At 38.6% G+C, this 19260-nt stretch overlaps 2 protein-coding genes across 3 annotated transcripts in view; both read right to left on the bottom strand.

Moving 5' to 3' along the window:
• Positions 1–1405, bottom strand: part of LOC121893948 (copine-9-like) — a 165554-nt gene extending 164149 nt beyond the window's left edge. Inside the window, exon 1 of the mRNA XM_042406165.1 lies at positions 994–1405. Within this exon, the coding sequence (XP_042262099.1) occupies positions 994–1070 (77 nt within the window). The 5' untranslated portion in view covers positions 1071–1405. The remainder of the gene's footprint in view (positions 1–993) is intronic.
• Positions 1406–4720: 3315 nt separating this feature from the next.
• The window catches only part of mtmr14 (myotubularin related protein 14), a 68892-nt gene continuing 54352 nt past the window's right edge, over positions 4721–19260 (bottom strand). For both annotated transcript variants that reach the window (XM_042406162.1, XM_042406161.1), the window contains 6 exons: positions 18728–18798; positions 18378–18436; positions 15482–15614; positions 13193–13369; positions 11750–11956; positions 4721–8762 (listed from right to left, as the gene is read on the bottom strand). In XM_042406162.1, the coding sequence (XP_042262096.1) occupies positions 8582–8762; positions 11750–11956; positions 13193–13369; positions 15482–15614; positions 18378–18436; positions 18728–18798 (828 nt within the window). In that variant the 3' untranslated portion in view covers positions 4721–8581. The remainder of the gene's footprint in view (positions 8763–11749; positions 11957–13192; positions 13370–15481; positions 15615–18377; positions 18437–18727; positions 18799–19260) is intronic.

Raw genomic sequence — 19260 nt, 5'->3', positions numbered from 1 at the left:
TTTGGTGACTGTTTGCCTTCTAATAGGCCTTCAAGAAGGGGGTCAGAGTTTCTTTAGCTATTAGCAGGAGGAAGAAAGAATAATAACACAAAATAAAACAGTTCCTTCGCCTTTTGACTTCATATCAGAGAATCAACCAACATCTGACACCAGGAACAAGACATTCAGACAGTACAACCTGCCTTCCCCTATCTCAGCTCTCTTTTCATTTCTTCTTTTCAGACTTGATATATCCAAATAAAATTATACATACATTTTTAGTTGTAGTAGTTATTAAACCTGCATAATCAACATATATTGAGTTCTTTATTTATTGCTTAAGTAAAAAAATTCTTCCATATAGACTTTGAATATATATATTTTTAAATCAGTCCACTATGTGATAATCCTATAAGTTTTCCCTAAAACAGCCCTATAATTGGCTCTATTCATGTTAGTCCTCTTTTCTAACAATCCTGTTGGAGCGCAGTTCCCATGTATTAGATTGTGCTTGTACGATGAGTTATAGTATTGTTACATTATTCCCATTCGTTCTTTTCTCCTCACGCCTTATTAAAATAACCATTGCTCCAACCAGAACCCTCTCTGTCTTTTCTTTATTATCAGTTGGCGCATTTAATAGCCTATCCACGCATTCAAGTGATCTCAGAGTTGCGCTCTCCGGAGCTCTCCAATACACTCAGAATAAATCCCGGTACTGTTGGTTACTGCACCCCCACGCACTTCTACACCCACAGCACATGCAAATTCCTCCTTTGGAAGAGAAAGAGTTCGTCCGCGCACGTAAAGACCCCAAACCCCGGTTAAAACCGGGAAGAAAAGTATAAGATGAATAGAGAACGGGAGGAAATTACGCACAAGAATATCAGAACCCCTTAAAAATTGTGACGACAAAATTGACTTCATGACAGAGTTATCCACAAATGTAAAAATATGTGATTTAAAAACATGCTTAACAAGTGAGTACTGGGGAAACATGTTTGCAGTGCTTACCTGCAGGAAACGGTGATTTCAATCTTTGTCGCAGGTACGGTGGAGTTGAGTGGGTCGAAATCTCCTATTGTCGCCATGGCTGAGGTTTTTTTTTTAATAACTTCTTCTCAATCCTTTAAGTTCACACTTATATTACAGCACTAATTTCCCTGTGGCTATAATTTGTTTGTTCCATCCACCCGAGGATGAGAGACGGAGAGTAGATCGGTGGGCTCCGGTAGTATAGTTGTTGCTGCTGACGGTCGCTGGAGCGCAGTTGAGGGTTAGGAGGCATACCTGAAGATGAGGCTTTCATTCATGGCGAGATGGGGGAGAGAGAGAGATACACCGGAGCGCAGACACGGATCCAGAAGCTCCTCTGCTCCTTATTTCTCTACATCCATCGCCAGGTGGAGGCAGAGACCTCCACAACTTCTTCTAGCTGTGTCTGGGCGCAACTTGTGGTCTGTGTATGGGGGGTAATTAGTGCCACTGAGCAGTAGGTGAAGGAGAAGCAACAGCAGCAGGGGAGGGTGTTGTATGTGTAGCTTATCAATTTCTCTAAAGAATACTGAGCTATTTTTTCCTTTGAGGCAGTTCAGCAGTTGGTTCCTGTTTTTTTTTTTTTTCATGAAAATCAAAAAATCAACTTGTAACTAAGTAGACACTATGCAGTAGGTGAATTGTCAATTAACAGGGGAAATGGCCCAATGGGAGAGTTAGGGTTAGGGTTAACCTGGGACTGCAGGATTATCATACAGGCCTAGCCTAATTCTTGATATTATAATTGTGATTATAATTTCAATTTAATAGAACTGCTATTAGGCCAAATACATATTATGTGTAGGGCTATTCTTTTACTGGATTTGGACATTTTGCATTTAAGTACTTGTTATTTTTCAAAACACACCATAATTTTGATGGTATAAATTTAGCCTTGAATTATGTAACTGTAGCAGCTGAGCGCGGTGCGGTCAGTGCAGGTTAATTTCCTCAATCACAGTACTTGCTCCACTCCCAGGTTACACTAAGCAGCTATAATAAAAACTATATCTATAGTCATGTCTCACCTAAAATATTTTGTTACAAAGGTGGCTTGGTCTAGAGATGTATTTCAGTGGCACAGATGCTACTGAGTGTTCATAGAAATGTTATAGGTATATTATAGGAATACTACAGCCATCAGCATGTCTATGATCCTTTTGCTCTTCTACGACTTCAAATTGTTACTTGTCACTTTGATCATAAAGGTGACAATACTCTATAGAGTATATAGGATACAATATAGTACTGAGTATTTATAGTATATAGTTTTGAGAATATTATAGACCCAAGACAAAACCGACAGAAGGGCTGGATAGAGAAAAAGGCGCAAATACAAATCCATCTGCTACTTCAGTACCAAGGACAGTGCCATGGATTTATAAATATTTCAGAGCCATGGTTGGGGCCATAGATTCTAACTTGCACAAACCTCAGTCATATGAAGGATTAATGAGTGAGGCAGACTAGACTGACATATTCAACTAAACACCTCTGCCCCTACACTGTCTCTCCTACTAGGTGATGGAGAGAGGGGATGGCAGGTTAAAAAGGAGGATGCATTTTTGAATTTTGTTAATGAGGGGGATGGCATCCCCCTTCAAATTGTCTACTGACAGTATGTATTTGAGTATTATACTCAAATATTTCTTTATGTCACCCGCATATACAGAATGTGAGGGCCTTTATTCGATTCACAGAGCAAACATCGCTGAGTATTTATTTATTGGATGCTTTCCTCTGTGACTCGAATGTAACGTTAATGCATGAGTTTTATGGTACTTGTACTTAATCATTAACATTTTATAGTTTAGCATTCTACTCCACTACATTTCAGAAAGAAATACTGTATTGTACCCATACTACTACTTTCCCACTTGACATCTTGGATACAGAACATATGATTATCTTATAGAATATGATGCATTGTTACAGATTAAACGTTGTACAAATGACTATAGATTATACAAATGAGCTCCATCTTAACAAATAAACATTAAAATGTTTATGTGTTAATGCATCAATAATGATACAATTATATAATAATATAACAATTAGCATTCTGTACTTTTACTAACCAAGTGCATTTTCCTGATGATACGTTTTTACTTTTACTCCGGTAAGATTTTGAATTCATGATCTTTACTCGTAATGGAGCATTGTTTGAGTTGTGGTGTTATTGTTATATTAAGTAAAAGAACAGAATAATTCTTCCACCACTATATAAAACTTGCTTGTGTTGTGTAATCTATCACAGTGAATAGTATCAATCACTGTGTGATAATAGTGTTAACATCTCAAGTTTCAAAATGTGTATATTGGCTTGCAGTAAAATAAATGAAAAACGCCTTTCATCATGGCTTAATTTTACTACTGATTTTTCTGTCAGTAAACATTCTGTGAACTTAGAAGGATAAGAAACAACAGCACTCACACTGATGGCAAAGGATTGCACTGCATTACATTTGTCTCTTTTCCTGCTCATATTGTCTCGTCTCTGTGTCCCAACGTTGCACTTATGATGCACTCAAAAGCCTCCTCCATATGATCCTCCCATGGCAGCTCCAGCATGGTGATGTTGTTTTTTATTAGATTGCATTATTTAAGAGTTGCTGCGAATATGTCGTCCCCCTCATGTACAGTACCAGTCAAATGTCAATAAGGATGGATAGAACATTAGAAACATCACTCACTACAGCCTCTGAATTACTATGGAGGTGAATCAATTCCTCTCTGACAGTGTCAAAAATCCAAATCCAATCTTATAAGCATGAAACATATAACAAAATGTGCCTCAAATTCTGTTATTTTCCCTATTTGAATTTAAATTACATGGCAGGTGCAAAAATAATAAAAATATATAAAGAATACAGTCATACTATATAGGTGAAATATATAAATCGTTGACTTTCTCAACACTATTACACATGAAAAGTTTAGCTTTTAGGTGAAAAAGGGGGGATAGGAGAAGTAAAAGCCAGGGAGAAAGAGGGTAAGAAGAAGCAGAAGGATGAGCAGCCAGAGAAACTGGATGCAGAGAAAGTGGGAAGCCTGTCATGCTTCTCTGTGGTGGCATTAATCACCCCTCCTACATTTCCAAACACATTACACCTGAACATTTTACCCACATTCCATAAACATAGAGTAAGCGTAAAGAGTATTTTAAGCTTTTCAACAGCCGTTTAATAGGATAAATATTTTTTATAAATGAATAATTAATCACTGAAACATTTTAGTTTCCACACCTCTGAGGCAGCGGGAATTTGTAGCTGATTAAAAAGAAAAACATAAGCTGCCTAGGGTTCAGGCCAGGTTCCAGCAAACATCTGGCCTGCTGAATTATCACTGTTAAAGTGGACTTAACCTGCGACCTCTAAATTTAAAGGAGCAAAAAGAATTTCACTGCAGAAAGTAGTAAATTGTGGTATTAAGCGAAGACAAATCATTAAGCTAAACACAGTTGAATGATTTAAATTTTATCAGAACCATATGCAGTTATATAACTGCTTTATGTAATCACATTTCATTTGACACCGAATTCTCATTTGCCCAACTGTTAGATGTCTTACCTGTGTTAAGGAAAAACACTTCACGTCAGCTCAGCTGCTAAGGGAAGAAAATTATGTGGTGTAAATAGTTATACATTTCACCATGGCTAAATGAATGAAAAAAATCAGTATAAAGCTGAAAATAAGCAAGTCACAAAAACATTCTCATGTTTTTCTTTATTCACAATTGCCACCTGCTGCTCAGTTCACCTTTATGTGTAGCCTGTCATCTGCCAACAATTAAGAGCAATTTATAACCAAAGAAAAGGTAAAATTACTTAAAAATGCATCAACTGTACAAAGACGAAAACTCTTTACACAGAGAACATCGGGATGAGTGCAATGCAGCATTTTAATAAGAGATTTTAAAATAAAAATTAATTTGTAAAACAAATAAAACTATATTTCACAATTGAGATAAACTTGGAGGAGGTCATGCAAAACCAGTGAGTGAAAACTGAATAAGAGTATTTGAAGGGAACTCAAAGAATTTTTCTTCCAATGACAATTTTCAGCCATTTTAAAGAGACATTAATGTCTTTATGAATCATAACTCAGTTGTCCTGTGATTGGCTGCTTATCAGCTGCAGGCAGACAGTATGCCAAAATAAAACAAATGATTAGAAACCTTGACTGAATTAGAACTCTTCAGAAAGGATATCTGAAAAAGATATGAGGTGTGGCGATGCCTGAAATGACCAAATAGTCTCAAAGAAAGCTGGACAGATTGTTCTATTGTCAGTTTGTTTGGAGGTACAAAATTGAACCACTTTCTTGACAGTCCAGGCGAAGAACTGATATGCGTGGTTATATGAACCAAATTCCTTACTCCACTGAGGAAAGACTGAATTAAAACTCACATGGCTTAAAACAGCTCTAGCATTCTAGCAAATGTGTGTTTGTGGTATAAAGAAAGCATTATGTGGCTTAGAATCTCTCAGAACACCAAATTCTGCCGCTTAAAAGAATAGTTATGGGAAGTACACTTATTTCTCTCCAAGAGTAAGTGAGAAGATCTTTATCAATCTCATGTCTGTGTGTTGAAGTAAAGTAAGAAGCCTGAGACAGGACATGGTTAGCTTAGCTTAGCATAAAAACTTGAAGCGGGGAGAAACAGCTATGGCTTCTTCAAAAGTGAAAAAATACACCTACAACAGGTATCTTCTTTGTTTAGCCCATACTTAAACAGAAATGTAAAAAAAAAAAAGTCAGAGAAGTCTTGGAAGGTTTTTTTTCACTTTAACAAGAGCTAAGCTAACTTTATCTCCTGTCTCCAGTCTTAATGCTAAGCTAGGCTAAGCATGTACCAACCCCAGCTCTGTGCTTAACACACAGACATGGTTGACATTTATCTTCTCATCTTTGCATTTCTCAAAATGCTAAACTATTTTCTTTCATCAACACAAACTTCTTCAGCTACAGTCATCTTCGAAAGCAAAATCTCCTTGTGTCTCACTCATCTTGGTGTGAATGATACAGTATTTGTGTCTGCTAAGTAAAATCCCCACCTCATAAGCCTTATCAGGGGTGTCCGTAAGACTCAAGAGCAATGTTACTGTACACTAACAAAGACAAAGATAATCTTGTAACCAAGTGAGTGATAAAGGGGAAACCCCAAAAAATGCTTTATTACAAAGCTAACACTGCTAATGCTCTACACTCAAAACCTCAATTAACAATCCGCTGCAAACCCCTCAAGCTCTTAAAACCATTTAAGAAACAGAAATACACCTGAAACTGGACCAGAGACATAGAGACCGGATCCAGTGTTACTGAAGATAAAAAAGGCACAACAAAAGGTCCTGAGGTACAGCAGCCATCAAAAACCATTTGGCAACACCGACAAGCTAGTTTCAAATCAATTTTCTCAACAGAATTCTCTCAAGAAAATTACTTCAAAGTGTGATTCTACCCAACAGTAGGCCAGGTAAAAATGTCTGTTCAACTGTGACCTGGAAGAAGGCACACATGTTGTTTGAACAACATGTATGTGTGTGGTAATAGCTGGGCGGAAATCTCAGCACTGGCAGGAATCAAGTGGACCTCGGTTCACTGGTCACAAGTCCAACAAGAAACAACATTGAAAAGGCCTTCAGTTCACAGATTTGCTACCACAATGCTCAATGCCTCTTGTGCTACCATGTCAGTGCTACTGAAGAAGAAGATGACTGAATATGAACTGAAGTAGAGGAAGTGGAGGCATTAGCCTAGCAAGGTTAAAAGATATATTCATTGCTTCATCTCCAGGGTTTACGGTTTCTGAAAACTGTGTGAGGCTATTCAGGAGTCCTGTAGATGTTTGATGATCAAAGCTAATTTTATAAAGATGAAGAAAATATCACATAAAACTCAGAAGTTAATTTAAGGATAGGTTCTGATTTTTTTTTTTCTCAAGGTTGTCTTAATGGAATACTCATGTTTCAATTGTACGGTAATAGAGTGGTCACAGTATTCAGTCATTCCTAATGGCCATGAAGGAATCCCTTCATCGCACAACTCAACAAAAATAGGGTATAAAATCCACATACAAAATTCTCTCGTGTTTGTCTGTAAAGTGTTTCTTCCCTGAAACACAGCAGAGGAATATATTCTGGGAGTCACATGTAGGTTCGTTGCAGGGTTACACCGTATTCTGTCAGATTCCTTATTCCTAACCCCTAGAACGAGTCATCTCTGCAACACCTAACCATAAACTAAAGGGTTCAGTATGCTTTAAACAAAGTGCTTGTAGGATTGTCAAACACTCATTATCCCTATTTATTCCATTTCCCACACCTCAGCCTTCAGCCAGTATGGCTGTCTGAAACACCTATAAACACCTTTTCCTTTCGTACGACATGTCGTCCAAACTAGTATGTCTAGTTCGGTTGAAGCACACTGAAGCTTTAAGGTTTCAGTATGCTTCACTATGCTAACTGTTTGTCGGACTGTCAAACAGTGTATGAAACCCCCTCCTCCCACAGCTTTCATACATCAGAAACAATGTTAACTAAACTGACAGCCGCGCGCACTTCATGCAGTGATTGGCCAGGTGTGCTGAGGTGAGAATCTTCAGTGGAATGTTAAAATGCATTTCTACATGGAACACGGACTGTGGATTTTGTCTCCCCAACTCCTACAGTCAAGTCAAGGCAAGAAAACTTGACATATTTTATCCAAAAATCCCAAATTTGTCTCAGAGGGCTTTACAGTGTAGTCGCACTATGCAGGGATTCCTGTCCTGCCAAGTACTGACAGGAGACATGATTACAGCGACCAAAGACTCTTCCAGCATACAAATGGCATGTGAGTACTGTATTAAGACGAAAAACTTCTCCTTTACATCTAGACCCAAAGCTGTAAGGTCGAAAACTGATTAGATATTCAGACTTCAATCTACTGTGCCAAATTAGAAAAAAGCTTGGTGCCAAATTCTGTCAGATCACATTAAGTGCTGAGTTCATCTCAACTTCAACATCCACCTGAACTAAACAACTAAACAATGTCTTCTGCTTGGATCAGTGAAGAATAGCAGCACAAAACAAGAGAACTAGAAACATATTGCTTCCTGTACATGGGACGGTCACTGCAAAGGGAGAAAAAAAATATGAAGAGATTAACGAAGAGCAGAGGAAGGAAGAATTCTTTATATTCTGCCTGTAACAAGTACAGACCCCACACTGTCAGCCATTTACATTTCAGCAGCTAGAAAGCCTTCTCACTATCCCTTTTTGATACGGTGGCTGAGAGCATTTCCCTCCCTGAATGTGACAGATGCATGACTCGACATGGAAGATTAAAAGTCCAAAGAAAAGTTGGAGCAGCATAGAAAAAAAAAATCAAATCCAGGGCGTGTAAGGTTTGAAAACAAAATCAAAGAAAATTCAAGAAAAAAAAACAAAATATAAAAAGGAAAATTAATGCTTCACCCCTGAATTGAACAGAGATATTTGGCACTTTATTGTACTGAGTCCAGACATGAATCAACTGTGGATGGATGGAAGCAGAAGGAGGGTCTGAAGTCACATTGAGGGGGGGGTTCAGACGATGGCATTGGTGCCTCGGAGGCCAACCCCGCGGGCAAACTGCTCCAGCAGACCGGAAATGGCGCCGGAGGGGCTGGGTGCAGAGGACTTGAGGCCCACAGTGGAGCTGTAGGCTGCCAGGAAGACTTCCCGCACCGCTTCCAGACGCGCTTGACGCTCTGAGGGGAAAGGACACCTGGAGAGGAGGGGTGGGGTGGAAGGGGGGGCGGAAACAAGAGGGAGCAAGATGAGAAGACGGGAAGAAAAAGATTAGGGAGGGAAATCCTACTGTAAAAATAATAAGGAGCTGAGGCAAGATGATGAAGTCTGCCAAGAAATGAGGAGAGAAGAAGAAAAGAATGACACAAGCAGAGGGAGTTTGGATCAACCCCACTTGGGCCACAATGTACTTCTGAATTAAGCATCACAGAGCTCACACAGTCATGATCACCATCCCTCTGCTTCACTTCCGTCCTCAGTTTCTCTCGTTCCCTCCCAGTAAAGATGGATAGATGTTATTTGCCTTTTCCACTGCAAGTGATGCTTGTGGGACACACTCAATTTGGCACTGAGATCAAGCAGAAATTAAAATGTTTCCCCTGCTGGAAGCAGAGAGTAGGAGGATGAGTTAGAGGGAGAACCTGGTGGAAAATTCATCTCCCTTGATTCTCCTCTTCCTCATCTATCAATTGGTTGAGTGGGGGGACAGAGAATAGAGGTTGGAAATATCCTGCTGGAACTACAGATCCAAACAGATGGTATGCATTAGTCCTTTAAAAAAATTTTAAAAAAATAAAATAAAATAAATTACTGCATTGGAAGTTTAATTGGTCACTTGAGTGTGTCATGACATGCTGTGTGATGTCTTTCCTGAAACCATTGTGATTCATGCACACACATGCTGCCATCAGTGAAACTCAGCACAGAGGCAGTCATGGGCTTTTTAAGAAGCCTGTGTTATCTATGGTCAGGTATAGTTTGAACATCTCCAGTACTAGTAAAGTAAAAGAAGTTTCAATATAGATACTAACATTATACTGTTTTTCAATACTTTTTTTTGAGGATTTTTTGTAACAGTTTCTTTAAGTTTCACTATTTATTATTTATAAGCAATAAACAAAGGTTTAATTAATGGTTAACACACTAATGTAGTTAGAAGCAGATACTGCTGTTTATGTATTTGTCATTTGAGGAGGCTGCTGTATAAACAGATAATGAATGACAATATAGTAAAAAACAGTTGTAATATGATATATGTCTTCACAGGAGAAGTTATGTCCTTATTTGTTAGACTATTGAGTACATGGTATCAAGTTTGATATAACTGCCATAGTTTTTGGAATGTACAACACTAAAGCCATATGGTCAAATTTAAATAATCTATTTAAAATATAATAACAATAACTTATTTCAGCAGTCACAAAAACAAAAAGAAGAGCCACTAGATTGCAGAAGGGTACTTTACAACAACAGCTTGAGCTTCCTAAACTAAGTTTAAGTGTTGCACTTTTTAGACGGTCTCTACCTTTCACAGCCGGCTATACATAGAGACCAATGTTACTAGTCCAGCTTGGAGGATGGATCATTGTGGTGAAAATGAGGTGGTTGTAAATCATTTTCTACATCACTACGGTAAGAAAGAGGCGTCATTTGTGTTTTAACAACATATCCTTTAGGAGATAGTGATTGAATCTGTCAATATAGTTCAAACTTTATCGAGGTGTGTAGTATAGCCTACAAACTGTAGTTTTTCTGTTAATGACATGTTCCTTGTTTCCACAGCTCACAGGGAAGGCAAAATGTTGTCACCCCTGTGGCTTCAGGGAGGCAGAATGATTTTCCAGTTCTGTTGTTTCTCCATCAGCTCTGATTCCAGCAGTGGCCATGGTGTCTTGAAAAGCAGGTGCAGGCTACCGGTAAGATACACTGTGTCATCTTTGAAATGTTGTTTTTCTCCTCCAGACACGCACAAGTAGGCGAGGGTGGAGAGAAAAAAATACCGGAGAATTGCCAATCCTACTTCCGATTTTGAAGGTTGAAATAAAACGCTCATTTTGATTGATTGATGATTTAGAATCGCAATCATGAATGTTAACTTCAGAAAGAAAAGACTGGAGCAACTAGACTAACGTTTCAACACTACTGTGTCTTGATCAGAGTCAAAAACGACTGAATGTTAACCTGATAAACACAAAAGAAAAACAAGTTAAAGAATGATTCTCTGTGTATTGACCAACCTTCACGTAAAGTAAAAAGAAAAGAACATCAAATACTGAGTGCACACTGCCAACAGTGAGCTGGACAAAGATAGAGTCTTTGTAATTAAACTACCACACATTCTTAAAAGATCATCACCTGCAGCAGCTGCTGCCTTCACCAGTGCCCAATGGGGAGCAAACAACCACCAGTGACACTTCCTCATTTGAGCAGAATAATGACACCTAAACTCAACCATCTGTTACATACAGGGCTACAACTAATGATTCTTTACATTATCGATGAATCTATTAATCTTTTTTTTTTTTTTTTGATGAATCTCTGTTTATAAAATGACAGAGAGAAAAGCAGCAGCCCTCACATTTAACAGAGAGAAAAGCAGCATGTTTGGTATTCTTACTTGATAGATTATAAAGTACTCTTTTCTGTCAGTCCATTAATCAAATAATGGACTCTTTGTTGCAGCACTGGTGATAGAATACTTCAACACAAGCGCTTCTGTATAAAATGATATTTTCTTTACTGACATCTCAGTCATGTTAAACTAAACCCTCTCTGTTACAGCTGCTGCAAGACCCATTAACACCTTCTAACTGGAGTACAGATAAAGATGTGAATTCATCTTCACAACACATGGTAGGAGTAGTCACCCAAACACACAGAAATGCACAAAACCACTGCAAAGTACAATTTATTTGTTGGCAACAGAATTATTTATATGCAAAGTAACCTCCTTGTTGTGTGATTGGAAGACAATGCTACTTTACTTTTGCCATCAAGTGATCAATAAATAACTGGTACTCGGCTTTCTGTCTTCTCTGATTTTGTGGAAGAAATTAGTTGAACAAGTCAGAAGATCAACATTACATCTGGATGTTTCATTTTGTGCGTTTATTATGTAGAGTTTATTTTTCTTTTGACTACGTTTGGGGGGGGAATGGTGGATGAGGTCGAAGTGTTACTTACATTCGTCCACTGGGTCCTTCGTCCTGAAAGCTGAAGGGCAGGGGGGAGTCATAGGCAGCAGCGACAGCAGACGAGTTGGAGGAGGCTGAGGCCAGAGGTGGAGGGAAGTGAGCGTGGTCATGGATGCTTCCACAACCGGAAACTATCTGCCAACTGCCGTACTCTGTAGAGAGCGAGGACCCTGACCGGGTGTAGTCTGCTGCTAACCTGAGAGACAGAGATAACAGAGATAAACAGAAGATGTCAAGAAATTAAAGACACAATGATAGAGACAAATACTAGAGAAAAAGCAAGACTGTCGGCCAGATACAAACTGAAGACCAAGTATCCAATTATGACACGTGTTCCTCACATACTTTCATCTATATGATTTGACTGTTGGTCTCTGACAAACTGATAAATTATGATCTATCCCTCTGCTCTGAAAAAAAGAAAAGCCATACATCTGTGGTTGCTGATTTCTTTCTAAGCCACATGAAAATAAGCCTGCCAGCGAGTGTGACCCTCATCTCTCTTGTTTTTTATTGGCTTTAAATTATCATTCACAGTCAGTGATTCCAAACAGATCACTCATGTCAAAAAAATGTTTTTGCCTTTTCTTAAAATGATGCTATTCAGCTCATGGGCTCAATGAAATATGCTAAAGGACTGATTCACTGCAGCTTTTGCATCTGTTTTTTTTTGTAGGGGACAGATGTGACACATTCTGCTCCAGCGTGCATCTCTCTCCTCATTGTGTATGCATTTAAGGGAGGATTGCGCAAATAATAAGAGACAAGTTAAGAGGCTGATTGTGTATTCCGCTGGATTTACTACCATCACACGATTCACACACTGTCAATTTTGCGGGTAAAATTCTTGCTAAACACGGTGTAGATGGATTTACATGAGCCACAAGGACAGTAGTAGCGGGAAAAGAAACGTGCATTAAATATAAGCTTATAAATAAGTAAAACCTGGTTATTTGAACGAAAAATGAATAAATTACGCTGTATGCTGACATGGTGAGATGACGAAATTTAGATTGCAGCGACTCTTGCCAAGCGGACGCAGGAAGTAATATTTTGAAAATAGCAGTGTGGATGTGTTTGAGCTTTAAATGAACAGCCACATTACATTGCTCATTAAGAATAATCTATACTAAGAAAATTGTTCTAATAATGATATGAAAATGTTGATACTAGCACATGCTTAGTCACATACTGTATCTGTAGCACCACAAAAAATGGAATTATGTTATAACACATGCATGAGCTGCAATTTTAGGCCACAGTCTCTGTCGGTATCTGGACGGAGTTGAGCTGCTTGTGTGAAAAAAAAAAGAGAGAAGCAGAGTGAAAGCACTGTGCGTCTGGTGATCATCCAAAATTTACACAACTCTGTTAAGTGTGTGTATAAAAATAAGACTTGGACTGGCTGATGAAGTTGTATCAACTCACTCACCTTCTCCCGGGGACAGCCAATGGGCTACTGCCAGTGCGTGTGACGGCGTGTTCTGAATGGTTGGATGAAGAGGAGCTGGAAGACCTGGCTTCACTGAGTGGATGGGAAAGGTGTTCCTCCAGAGGGTTTTGTTTATTCCATACGACCATCTGAGGAGAAGAGGTGGTGCCTTTTCTCCTGAGGAGAGAGGAGAATTCATCAGAGTCAATACAGAGGAGTTCAGAGTCAAGTAGTAAAAGCTTGTGATGTAGATTTACCAAAAGGTTGATGTTAGCCTGATGTTGATGATGAAATAAAATCAGCTTTAAATGAACTTCAGTTTATTTGGATTGACTTGAAACATCTTCATAAATTAACAATTCCTTCTGAAAAGTGACTGAAATTGAAATATCAAACATTAGTCAGTCGTTTCATTTTTATGTCATTGATCCAAATCAGTCAAATTCTGATCCCTGCTAAGACAAACATTAGCACTGCGCTGGCACTGAGGGGGTGCCTATAAGAGGGCTCTGGCAAAAACATCAACACATCGCAAAAACTGCAACACAGTGAGGCATCACATGGCAACACAACGTTGGAAAATCAAGTTCTTTCCTGGTACATTTTGCAGCATAAACAGTGTATTTCTTGTGGGGTCACATTTGTCCATTAACCTGGACCCGATTTTCCCATCTTTTTGTGTCTAAGTGACTAATGGGGACAACAATTTTGAAATTGGTCCAGTATTGAGCGAGAGCACTGCAGCCGCGCAACAGGCTGCAATGTAATCCTTTGGGGCAATAGCACCTCATCAATGTACGTCCACTAGAAGTGTTTGTTGTTGCCACCGACAGGCTCAGATTGTTATTATAAGTGTCTGATAACATTATGGAAAGGACCAATTTCAAGAATTGTTGTCCCCATTAGTCACTTTGACACAAAAAAGATGGGACAACAGGGTCCATGACGAAGTTTCACTTTAATAAATAAGCAATAAAAAAAAAGTGGGATTGCAAACCATCCAATAATAACTGCAGCCCAAAATTATTTTCATAGCTAAATCTGACAGAGAGCTACAGTTTGAAATGCACACTGTTACACACCTTCAGCTTGACTGAATTGCTTGTCTTTTGGTTTGTAATTCCTAGTTTTTCTTCTCGATTTGAAAGACAAGCAATACAGGCCAGCTGAAGCTGTGATTTATGATACAAATCACATTTTCTTTTCATTTCACATCATAGCTCTTTGTCATAATAATTTTGGGCTCCATTATTGTTGGATGATTTGCTATCCCACATTTCTTTGCCTTTTTCTAGTTTTCATGTTCTTTCTTTGAGAAAAAAAATTAACCCCATAATTACTGGCGTTAACCACACAATCAGCAAGACTGAGGATAAAGTGCCAACTCACTATGTCCCCTAAGCCTGAACCCTCAGAATCTTTATTTGACATCATCTTTGTCACCGCTGTCAGTGCCTGAGTGATGTGGACATATCTGTGGTTAGCAAAGCATGAAGCTGACTGTAACGTACTTAAATAAACTGCAGTTTGTTATCTGCGCCCTGCTTACAAGTAAAACAGTTTTGTTGGACCACATCAACATATTTGGAAGTATACACTAGGAGAACACTTGGAAGAACACCATCATGTCACTATGAGACAAACAAGTACACATTGCTGGTTGACGACAACTTGTGTATACTTGAATGGAAAATTTCTAGTAGCCAAATCCTTCCATGTTCGATTCATTTAACTTTTTCCAGTATGGAATTCCATTGTCATCACCATTTTAACACCACAATGCACAGCAGTGGTTTTCATCTTTAGTCGCCATGATTGCAAGGTTAATAGTAGAAACAATGCATCCATGCTACAAAGTAATCCACCAGGAATGCGTGCTTGCATGTATTTCACTAGAACCTAAAACAGCACACTTCCACCAACACAGCCCCCTGTGCTGTTTTAACACAGAGCTATTTTTGGTCTGAATGCCAGCTTACAGAAAGTGTGGGATTTCACAGTGGGACAACCCTGAATCCTCACAGACACAGTAAGAGTGTGCATCAAAGTCTGTGAGTCCATTAGAGCGCACATTGGAAGTGGACCATTGGTTGCTACCGTGATAACTTTCCAAAGATTAGATTTCCTGGATTGCATTTTATCATCTCACAGGTGCCAGAAGCAACACAATCCCACCAACACAGTCCCTTGTGTTTTTTTAAAGTACCAAAAATTGCTATAAAAAAATATAAAAAGAAATAAAAAAGAAATTAATCCCTCAACATTTCAAGTTTGAGTGTCTGTGCTGACCAGCTGGAGGCCTGGGGTTGGCTGGAGAACAGGTCCACAGTGTCATTGGTGAGGCTGGAGGCCGCGCCCACCTCCTCAGTGATGAGGGAAAACTCGCTGCTCAGACTGGTCACACTGCCGCGATCCTTCGACTCTGAAGCCAAAAAACACACACAGCTGTTAGTTTCAGTTCCTAACTCAATATTTCACACTGTGCCAGGAGAGAACACAGCAGCCTGTGTACAGTATTATAAACCTTTAACCCATATTTGGGATTTAGTTTTTCAGCAGCTATCTTCTTCCGGATGTGTCAATAAATTTACTTTCAAATCTAAAATTTGAATGAATTTCAGTTCCATCTTTCTTACAATGACTGTATTTCTCTGTTATTCTCAAGTTACCTCACTGCCATTTGAAACCACCAACCAAAATATAGCTAAAATTAGAACTTCATCATGATAACAATATTTTACTGCTTAACGTAGTAGAAATGAATTCAAACCATGTAGGAGTTTTCTTAAGCAGTTATAAATTTAAATTTTATGAATCAGTAGTTATCTGGCGAACATGAAAATGTATTCAGGTGAGACTTTGTCACTTCTGCTGAGTAGAAGCATGGTGTAGCAACTGCACAAGTAAACAAGAGTCATCAAGTCAGAAAACTCAGTTGGTAATGTCAGTTACACAGCAATATCTATCTAAAGTTAGCTAACAATAGCTAACATTAGCCACCATGAACTGCTAGTCATACCAGAACAAGTAGGAGTGTAATGAATTGAACAAGGATGTATTTTCTTACTTATAACTTATTTTTTTCAGTTGTGAAAAGGAGATTATTTCTTTTTTCAAAAATTACATTCGCTCTACACTTGCTTTAAAAGCTATAAAACAGAGATTTAAAAGGGGGTTTTGTTTATTGAAGTAGTAGCTGGTAGAACATCAATCAGTGAATCTTTTTGGGACTGCTCTGGCAATAATGTGTCGAGCATCATGAATAACTACTGGCCCCCCATCGCTACAGCATAAACTCATAAGCAGACATTTATGCCTGAGAAACCAATTACCTGTGACATAAAACAGTATACTGATGCATATGTAAGACTCTACTGAAGGTTAAAGGCCTGGAGACATAAAAGTTTGTGATGCAAGATGTTTTGGATTTAAGCAGTGCAATTTGCTGAAGAGATGAAAGCGCTGTGTTATCACCCAGAGTCTCATTGCTTTGTCTGTGCCCCAACACTCTCTGCGCTCGCAGCATTCAGGAGCTTTGTTATTCCTCATTGCATCAGACCAGAGGCATGTGGCAGGAGCTCCCACTGCTGCCACAAGTACATCATCAAAACTGACTTTTAAAGACGATCTTCACCAGTTAGAGTGAGATACAAATACATTTCTCCTCAAGTCTGACACTTATGTTGTTTTAACACATGTATGAAGGTCAATAGGAAAACATGGGAAATACACTCCATTTTTTTTTTATTTACACCATATGATTATATTTATGTATCCTTATGTATCCTAGATAATTCTTTAAATTCTATTTAGCATTGCAAAATAGGAAGTCCAAATGATTTTTCTTCTTGCAGGAGATTCTTTGGTCTAGTCTTATTGTCAGGACACTGTATGAATGAGTAAAATATTGTTTCCTGTGTGCAGTATGTGGCACTGGAGATGACATATTGGAAATTGTGTATATTTTTGATGAACTAATTGTCATTTAGGCTTCACTGACTGTTGCCTGTAGGCAATAATACATAAGTGAAATATTAATGCAGCAATACATTTAGAGGAGGTCGTCTGACATACATATGCATTTTCATAAGTATCAGACATTGCATGAAGGAGTTAAATATCACTTCCTGTGCTGTATATCATGTGTAGACCACACCATGTAAATGTCATGTAAATTGGATGATGTTTGTCACATAGGGTTGACTTCCTGTTGTCAGCAAGTGGTGCTATGACTTTGACTCAATATTGGTATGTAGGTGTGTTCAGGCCTGGACTCTTATCAAGCATGAGAAATATGGGACAGATTGGACAATGTAAAGTGGAGTTACAACAACTTCCTATTTCATGTTTTGGGCAAAATTGACCAGCACGCTACACCAAGAGTGTTCCATGGAAACTCAAAAGTTTCGCAATTTAGCGTCGCAAAGGTCTTTAAATATCATCTACCAAATTCAAAGTCGCTTGGCTTTTGCTTCCTGTTGGACTTAGGGTATGGCTTTTCTAAGTCTGGAAATGGTACATCTGCCTACCAAGTTTCATACATCTATATCAAATTTAACAGTGGGCCCTTTGACTCTGAAATTTTCTAGGGGGTGCCCTCGAGCCACTTTGCCACACCCAAACCCAAGACCCATATTAGATATCAAGTTACACTACTTCTGATGCATGTACAAAGTTTTGTGAGTTTTCGAGCACCCCTAGCACCTCAAAAACGCTAAATGTAATTAGGGGGGTGCTATAGAGCCAACGTGTCATGCCCGAGCCCAATTGCCATATCAAACTGAAATACGTACTAGTTTTGTGAGTTTTCACACAGCCTAAAGGCCTCGAACGTGCTCATAAAATGAAAACTGATGCACAAAATCCAAAATGGCTGACTTCCTGTCAGGCGAAAAAAATTCCAAATAAATGTATTATGTCCAGAACAATGAGAACAAAGAACAAACCTACAGAATTTAGTGAATATCAAAGCAACTTTATCCCGACATGGCCCTGCATTTGGGGGCACTATGGAGCCCACTGGCCACACCTGAGCCCAATCACTACACAACTTTGCAATTTTCGTTGGGCACCTGACACTTTTGTGCTCGGGCCCTAACTAAATACAATTCATTAGCGTTTTAAGTGTCAGAGCTGTCTCGTAGGCCTGTGAGGAGGGAAAAATATATGAGAATCACTGACTTACTTAACTGGCAGAGGTCCTCCACAGTGAAATCACTGTCTTTGAAGTGGGAGTTCTTCCTTCTGAAAGAAAAAAAGAAGATATGATGAAATAACATCAGAGATCAAAAGAAGAGAAAGAATACTGGATAGATTCGTACAGTGGGAATTTGCCTAAGGAATTAGGTTATTCACTGTATGAGTTAGATATTTACTGTATGAGTAAAAACCTTGGGCAATAAAGAGCAACTGTAGCTTTAAAATATTTGTGTCAGAAAGAAAGAAAGAAAGAAAGAAAGAAAGAAAGAAAGAAAGAAAAAGAAAGACAAGCGTAAATGAACATAATACATGAAACAACATAAATAAAGAACACACCTCTGTTTCCTAACAGCAGAGAACTTCTCTGAGACAATGTGCTTCAAAAAATTGAAGCAAAAAAAGAAAATCTGAGGGAGAAGAAACATTTTTGATCAGAGAACATAACAATCAAACATATTTAACAGCACACGGTGCGTCCCAGTAGCCTACTGGTTATGACACATGTCATATAACTGCAAAGTCTGCAGTTCAAATCCAGCTGTGGACCCTTGTTGCATGTCACCCCCCATCACCTCCCTTCGATTCTTGTCATCTCTCCACTGTCCCTATAATAACGGCATAAAATGCCACCCCAAAAGTATTTATATATATATATATATATATATTTAACGGTACTTAAGTTCCAGTTCTGCTGAAAGTGTCCTTCCTGTGAACCAAAAGTCCATTTACACAGAGGATTAAACTCACAACACTCAATCTGGGTGTTTAAACCTGAGAAATTTACAAAAGGCTAAGAAATCTTCAGAGTCTCAAAATTGAAATTTTGCAAAGCTTGCAGTACAAAGGAAGGATTTGATATCCAAAAATAG

Source organism: Thunnus maccoyii, chromosome 3 (genome assembly GCF_910596095.1).
Source record: "Thunnus maccoyii chromosome 3, fThuMac1.1, whole genome shotgun sequence".
Classification (NCBI taxonomy): domain Eukaryota; kingdom Metazoa; phylum Chordata; class Actinopteri; order Scombriformes; family Scombridae; genus Thunnus; species Thunnus maccoyii.
The sequence above is the reverse complement of the archived record's forward strand: the minus strand, read 5'-3'. Positions and strand labels throughout refer to the sequence as shown.